This window comes from Mytilus edulis, chromosome 12 (assembly GCF_963676685.1).
Source record: "Mytilus edulis chromosome 12, xbMytEdul2.2, whole genome shotgun sequence".
Classification (NCBI taxonomy): domain Eukaryota; kingdom Metazoa; phylum Mollusca; class Bivalvia; order Mytilida; family Mytilidae; genus Mytilus; species Mytilus edulis.
The window spans coordinates 80,141,203-80,149,646 of record NC_092355.1 but is presented as its reverse complement, the minus strand read 5'-3'; the positions used below and the strand labels follow the sequence as shown (position 1 = coordinate 80,149,646).

Sequence of the window (8,444 nt, the reverse complement as noted above, 5' to 3'; positions counted from 1 at the left end):
TGATGTGAGCACTGCATTTAATGGTGTGAGCACTGCATATAATGTTGTGAGTACTTAATATAATATTGTGAGCACTTTATATAATGTTTTGAGCACTGCATATAATGGTGTGAGCACTGCATATAATGTTTTGAGCACTGAATATAATGCTGATCATTAATATAAGGCAGTCATGGCGTTCCATACTTTCAAGTTGTTCCGCTACGGAGGCTACTATTTTCCTTTGCGAATGAATACATAGGCGAGAGAATTGCGACTCCAATAGAATATATTTTGTTTGATAAAACCTTAGTTTTTTCCGATAGTTTTTATCTAATATACCAATAATTGAATTGGTTCTTATTTTTCATGTCGGGCGGGACCTTTTAAAACCGACTATTTTTTTCATTGTTGAAGGTCGTGTGGTTGTCTATATTTGCCGCTTATAGCTTTTTGATTTGGCCTTTCTTGAACAGTTGTGTCATTGGCAATCATAATACATCTCTTTATTTTTGTGCATTGATCGAAACATAAACATAAAAATAATTTAAATTTCGGTGAAGACATATGAATGTGTTCGTTACAAAATTATACTTTGCATTTGTGTAACAATTCTTCATTAATTATTCATTTTTGTCGAGCCTTCGAGAGAGACATATCGAACATGCATTCTGCTGTCGGATGTTGGGTCGTCCACAAATATGCACTCTGCGGGTAAATATGTTTAAATGTTGACAACTTTCTTAAACTATCATGTATTTCTCCCATACTTTGACAGAAGCTTGTTTATGATCATTAGATACAGGTAGTATCCAGAAGTAAATTTTGTAAAAAAAAACCAACTGTTTTGTGGGCGTTGTACTGATAAGTCGTTGAGAGTTCAACTGTTTATTGGTATAGACCTCCGGAGAGGGTAAAAAACTGAAAATACAAAATAACAAACATAAGCATACTATTGAGTCAATAAATGTCAAAAAGTAGTACATTCACAAAGAAAATGGTTACATAGTTCGATACAAGTAACTCTTGTACACTACACTTCGAAAAACAACATCAATTTATCAGAAAAAGGTTACACGTAAGTATCTATATATGCAATAAAAATGACAGGTTGCATATGTCAATGACTGTAGTTTACATATCGTGCATGATGAAAAATTTACACGTTAAAACTGTGCGGTACTGTAGTTCTAGAAAATTCGAGCGTGACCCTTGTCTACATCGATAAAACACAAAAATAAATCCTAATATGTGGGATTGACAAATACAGAATGGAATTTAAGGGGCAAATGCATACATAAAAAATACAAACAGTACTGTAAATTCACAGCGGCAATATTTTTTCATGTCGTGCGTAAATGAGCACCAATAATCAAAAATGAGTTTGCATAAAATGTATAGTTCAACAATATGCACAACGATATAAAAAATGAGCACAAATATAAAAGGTAAACTTACTCTAGTGGTGGATTAAACTTCAAATAGAAAAACAACGTGCTTCAGTTTTGACAAATATCGAGGGATAAAAGAGACTGGGGAGTGAAATGATACAAAAAGGACGACATGGTAAATTCGGCACTTTACCAAAACAGTACACTCCTCCTCTGATTTCATAGGAAATCACTACATTTTAAAAATAAAAGGATAATGTCATATGAAAAATTAACATGTGTGTCCCTTACGAGATTATAATAATTGTTGATGTATCAAATGCGGTTGATTAAACGCAATGTCACTGTCATAGTCACTTGGCTTCAAGAAGCGAAATGGTCCTAAGTAATTGGTCTGGAGTGAAGGTTTATGTTAACGGTAGTTACACTAATCAGAGTAAAGTATGTATCTGTGATTGCATCTTTTGAAGCATCTAAGAAGGTGTAGTCCTCTTGTTTAACACTGTTTACACATGAAGGTCCAATGTACTTCTTCTTTGTAGGCAAATGTTCAAGTTGGCTCAATGAAGGTAAACTTGATTCCCATGTTTGATTAAGTGATTCTGGGAATGGATTATTCCAATCACAAGAAGATGAAAGCCTTAAGGTTGGACTTATAAATAACTTGTCCTTGATAATCACGGGTGTTGCCAAGCGCATTGGGTCATACAAACTGTTGACTGTTGACAGAAATCCGTGGCGTATAAAAGGCTTGTTGTCAGAAGACACTCTTAAGGTGAACTCGTCTAGTTCTGTGTCCCTGGAGAGACCTAAATTCATCTGTAACAAGAGATTTGCTGATCCAAGGTCGAGGTCCTTGAGATTTGTGGCAAGGTCATCTGATTGATATGCTTCGAGCACTGATCTGCAGTTTGAAGCGACTGTATCTAACTCATGAGTGGGCTTTTCAGAGTTGCAACCTAAATTCATATCAAATGATTTTGTTCCATGGTTTGATCTTTGCGTACTGTTCTCTAAAAGAGGTTTGTCTGGTATAAACTTCTCGAAAGTTAGGTTTAAACCAACTGGTGTCTCACTATCACACGGAAACAATAAAGCAGATTGTACATTGCTGTCAATAACGGTTTTGTTCACGTTGACATGTTGCTGTTCCTGAAATCTTCCTAGACAAACATTCCCCACAATAACCCATCCTAAGCGCAAACGTTGTGCATACGGTACCTCTTCGACTCCTACACTATGTTCAATAACATGGTGTGCTCTAATTAGGTCACGGCCTATTAACATCTGTATTTCAGACTGATTGTCAATGTCAGGAATACAACTTGCTATGTCCATCATGTGTGGATAACTTGAGGCTACGACAGATGAAGGTATTTCCTCCCGATTGTTAGGAATGTCGTTACACTCTATTATTTCAGGTACGCTAAGACAGGATGACCCGTCCAGTGACTCTAGTACATATCCGGAAGCCCTTCGTCCACTACTGACGAACTTCCCTGCACAAGAAGCAAGTGCGTATTCGAATTCTTTGCCATTTTCTCTGAAGAAATTGAAGAAGTCTGAAGTAGCTAAAGTTCTGTTACTTTGGTCGTCTAACACGCAGTAAACTTTTTTGAAATGTTCTGGTCTATCAGAATGATATACTTTGGCGAGTACTATCTTTGAGCAAGATTTACTTGTATTGTATATTGAGTCACATATTTTAGTGCATATGCTGCTAATCTGTTCATTTGAAATCTCCTCCTCGTGCTTTTGTTGGGGTTCACTTTCCACATCTACGTGTAAAGCTGACGGATGGTCACAAGAACCACAAACACTGCATTTGACATTCTCTTTACATTTGTCACGGAAATGTTTCTTGGGACCGCAACATTTGAAACACAAACCTTTCTGCTGAATTAAATCAAGTCTCTCTGATAATGGTTTAGCACGAAAACCACGGCACGTGTTGAGTGTATGGTTAGTTCCGTGAAGTGGACATAAGTCCTCATTCGATTTCTGAAACGGTGGCCTGTTGTCGTTGCTACCAATGTCGGTTTTGATGCTTGACACTTGCGTGGGACTTTGAAATCTGGTTTGCTTTGATGTGGTTGGTTTTGTGTCTTGATTGTCATAAATGAATCCAGGGTCATTACGCACTTTAGCAATGTTTTGCAGGAATGGCACGAAGAAGGAGAACGGCGGATATGCTCCGTTGTGTTTTGACTTGTAACCATTGGCAGTAGTCGTCCACTTTTCTTGAATGTTGTAAGGTAGCCTAGTTACAAAACGATTAACACCAAGGGAGGAATCAAAGTAAGCAAATATGGTAGAAAACTTTTCATCTCTACGAATAGACTCTATCTCTGCAGCCAAGTCTGCTAAGTCGTAAAGTTCCTTTCGGTTATCGTTTGAAAGTTTTGGAAAGTTAACTATACGTGAATGAAGTGAGGATTCAATAATCTCTGGACTACCGAACCTAGCATCTAAGCGTTCCCATATAAGGCGCACTGCAGTTGCCGGATTATGAGCATTAGCACATCTTATATTCTGAGCATACTGTTTTGAGCTTGGTCCCAAATACTTTGTTAAAAGGTCCAACTGTTCCAATGGATTTGTATCTAACTCAGTCATTATGTGTTGAAAACTAATTTTCCAAAATGAGTAATGTGACGGCTGGTCATCAAATGATATGAGCCTAGATGTGATTAAATCTTTCTTCACCATGAACTTGGCCAATTCATGTGCTTCGTTCCTCTGAGTTGGAACGAAAGGTTGTGCTGTAGGATTCAATGGTTTTAAAGAATGAATAGGAATATTTACATTGTTCACTTCAAGGTTATGTTTGCTCAAATGTAAGGAGTGGTGTGAGCGCTGTTGCTCCACAAATTCTGCTGTACGTTGTTCTGTAATCAGTCAGAGCTCAGACATAAATAAGTCTGAATCTGCTTTTGACTCATAGAGGTCTAAATATGTAAGTTTTAGGATTTGTCTCCCTTTAATGTAGCACAAAATATGACTTGAATAAGTCCAATATTGTTAAACAATAAATAATTGACCAGAATCAAAAAGTTGCAAATATCGACTCCTGCAAGTCAATAAGTGATCAAAATTGGTTAACTTCAAGACCCACGCATATTTATAAGGAGGTCATGCATCTAAATCAAATAATGACATCATTCAAAGTCAATGCTTTGTCTTCTAAAGAAAAATATGAATGAGAGTCTAAAAAATCGGAGATAATGTTAATTAACCTTACAATGCAACCACCTGGAATCACACTTAATGAGGTAAAACATCTGTGTTTAGTAGGGATGTTCAATTAGATAATTAAATATAGATAGCTCAAGTCCTTTTGAACTCTCATACAGGTTTTTGCTGTCATAGGTGGTGTAGTTTGGCCACAAAGTAACATTAAGATTTTTCACCAACATGAATAGACCTAAACAAGTCTGTCATTTTCCGACTTAGATAAGTCTAAAATTGAAACTACATTTTTATAATAAATACATGTTTGGACTTATTTAAGTCAAAAACAAAAATCGACTTGTTTATGTCTGAGCTCTGACTGGTAATGTTACGTGTATCTGGTATGTTAGCACTACGGTACTTTCTTTCAGACATTTTGTTTTCATTGGCATGTTGAACTACTGGATCAGCGATCCTTGGTGGTTCGTAACTTTCACCATAGTCTTTAAGATCGAAATCCAATGCCTTCTTAACAGCTTGTAATCCCGACTCAGCTTCGTCAACGTCTCGCTTCATAGCGAGGACATTTTTCTCTGCTTTGAGTGTAGCTTCGCGGTGCAACAACTCCGCCTCCTCTTTAGCATATTTGAGTCGTGTCTTAGCGGTTTCAAGTTTCACTGTTTGTTTAAGAATCTCTGATTGAGCACTTAGTGATGAGTGCCTTGTTGACACAGTATGACGAGAACTATGTTGGGAGCTACGACTTTTATGAGTTCGTTCACTATTTTCTATTGATCTTCTAGGTAGCAATTCACTTAGATGTTGTTTGACAACTGATATCTTAGCCTTTAAAGCATAGAATGACACTTTAAATGATGCATGCTCACTTTCACTTTCTCTTGTCCTATATGATTTTAAGTAATCAAAATATCTGTTTGCTTCGTTCTCATACTTTTCTGACAGTTTCAGAAGTTCCTCTCTGTATGTTGACGCTGTGGACAGGTCTACCACTGGGTTATCTTCAACGTCTAATAAAATAGCGTCTATATCTCGTTTTATAGTTCTGAGGATATAGTGATGTCTTTCATTAGATTGTTCGAAAAGATGGTCTCCATCTGATGTTAGTGTTCTCAAAGATCTGAGCTCTCTGTCAGAAACGGATTCTGAGTGTGACATGTTGAATCTATCTTGGGTTCATCTCTTTGATCTAGATTTTTTACTGTACTGATAAGTCGTTGAGAGTTCAACTGTTTATTGGTATAGACCTCCGGAGAGGGTAAAAAACTGAAAATACAAAATAACAAACATAAGCATACTATTGAGTCAATAAATGTCAAAAAGTAGTACATTCACAAAGAAAATGGTTACATAGTTCGATACAAGTAACTCTTGTACACTACACGTCGAAAAACAACATCAATTTATCAGAAAAAGGTTACACGTAAGTATCTATATATGCAATAAAAATGACAGGTTGCATATGTCAATGACTGTAGTTTACATATCGTGCATGATGAAAAATTTACACGTTAAAACTGTGCGGTACTGTAGTTCTAGAAAATTCGAGCGTGACCCTTGTCTACATCGATAAAACACAAAAATAAATCCTAATATGTGGGATTGACAAATACAGAATGGAATTTAAGGGGCAAATGCATACATAAAAAATACAAACAGTACTGTAAATTCAAAGCGGCAATATTTTTTCATGTCGTGCGTAAATGAGCACCAATAATCAAAAATGAGTTTGCATAAAATGTATAGTTCAACAATATGCACAACGATATAAAAAATGAGCACAAATATAAAAGGTAAACTTACTCTAGTGGTGGATTAAACTTCAAATAGAAAAACAACGTGCTTCAGTTTTGACAAATATCGAGGGATAAAAGAGACTGGGGAGTGAAATGATACAAAAAGGACGACATGGTAAATTCGGCACTTTACCAAAACAGTACAGGCGTATTGCATTTCCGTCCCAATACTACGTTACCGCAAATTTAAAGTATACATTTCAGCAATTTGTATATATTACTTTTCCGGAAATTTACCTGGTAAATTATAAATATTTGAATACAATTATATTAGATAAATATTAATTTTATTTTTTTAATTAAGCCTGAAAAGCTTCTGGGGCCTGTTTATCGAAACCATCCTAAATTCCGTTCTAAGAATTTCTTAGGACAGCATTTATGATAAAGTTAGGACCGACTTACGACACGTCTCAGCATGCACATCGAAGCTATCTTAGGAATATCTCAGCTAGGACATCCTAACCGATGTCCTAAGTATTGGCGGAAAAGAAAATACAAATAAAATATCAAATTATAAAATATGATATCATATTTTATCAATAATATTGTTTTTTTTTAAATATAGTTATTTAGAAACTAATTATGAATGTTACATTAAAGATAATAAAAGATTATTGTATAATATATGTACATTTAAACTGTATAAAACAAAACATTAGACAAAAATAATAACTTCGTATTATATAAAAATTTAAGAAACTAATTGTAAACAAGATATGTAATCGGTAAAAATCATAACATGTTTTTGAGTGAGTTGAATTCGAAGTGTCAAGATTTCAATATTTAACAGTTCAAAGGCAAATCTCGTGCATTTTTCAAATAAATACGATGAATTTCAACTATTTTACTACTGCTAAAAACAATAATACGTGTGAAAATGAATAAAGACGAAATTGAATATATCCTAAAGTTAGGACCATCCTTAGACCATCTTAAGACACCTAAATTGGTATCCTAAAGTTAGGACAATTCCTAGGATTTTCCTAAGTTGAGACATGTTTGATAAACCCACTTAGGACTAAGATGTGTCCTAAGTTGGTCTTAGGACACGTCCTAATCCTAAGAGAGCTTCGATAAACAGGCCCCTGATCTTATATCTTCAATATATTAGATATAACTACATGTAGTTGACTCTGGTAAGGATTTTGGTAAATGGCTAACACATTTCTTTGGTTTGGCTTACTAGCTAACTGACATGATTAAAGCATGCTTTGTTGAATTAATAGCCGAATCTCCATCTGACGATAAATGCATGAAGTTTGCCAATTATATATTGGAATTTTATATAGATAGCCACTAACCATTTGGGCATCATCTTCTGACCCCGACGAAAAGAGAACAACGAATAGTGCCGAGTCTTTTCATGCTCACCCGAACGAGCAGAGTGACGCTAGCCATTTTTGTCTGTGTCGATGTGTTATTGAAACTGCAAACAACATCTTACATAAAGATGAGAACTCTAACTGTAAAAGCACCCGTTTGGAAATATGAAAAGGAGAAGATAGACTTCCTTCTTGAACAGAATATAAAACTTGTAAACGGTGAATGTACTACTGTGGACTTTGTAAGACGTGTTGCATGTTGGCTACAAATATTCTGCCAGAACTGACTTAAGAATTCATATCAAGATATATCGGATTAGTGCTAACATTTAAACATACGTTTTCATCCATTTTAATGATGAATTTTACTTGAATGTTTTGATGACCTTTTACTTAATAAATATAATTTTTTTATTATGGCTTTGCTTTCGATCAACAGGTATTCCTTAATTATTTGGGGAAAAGTAATAATATTTTTTGCGGAATAGTTATTTTTTTCGGAAAAGTAAGATATTTATTTGCGAAAATGTTAACTTTTTTCCCCCCGGAAACGCCATTTTTTTTTCTCCGGAAAAGTAATGCCAATTTGCGGAAACGTAAAACGCCATGTTTTGTCCGTATGTTAATCAGACTTAGTTTTCCTGCCAATTAACATTACATTCACTTTGTTGTTACAGCTGATTGCATTGAGTGTGTAGACAAAGGTAATATATTTGGTAAAACAAATACATTAGATTGGTTACCTTGTCCGTATGTTAATCAGACTT

The 8,444-nt window shown here is 35.2% G+C and overlaps 1 protein-coding gene across 2 annotated transcripts; it reads right to left on the bottom strand.

The window, feature by feature from the left end:
- Nucleotides 1-838: 838 nt before the first annotated feature.
- LOC139499197 (uncharacterized) lies at nt 839-6,489 on the bottom strand. Of its 2 annotated transcripts, XM_071287874.1 has the most exons (3): nt 6,363-6,483; nt 4,922-5,825; nt 839-4,258 (listed from the first exon to the last, which is right to left on the bottom strand). In XM_071287874.1, the coding sequence occupies exons 2-3, from the start codon at nt 5,715-5,717 to the stop codon at nt 1,752-1,754; spliced, it is 3,303 nt and encodes a 1,100-aa protein (XP_071143975.1). In that variant the 5' UTR covers nt 5,718-5,825; nt 6,363-6,483; the 3' UTR covers nt 839-1,751. The 2 variants fall into 2 exon arrangements, with proteins under 2 accessions (XP_071143975.1, XP_071143974.1); XM_071287873.1 differs by having other exon boundaries at nt 4,922-6,489.
- Between the last annotated feature and the right edge of the window lie 1,955 nt (nt 6,490-8,444).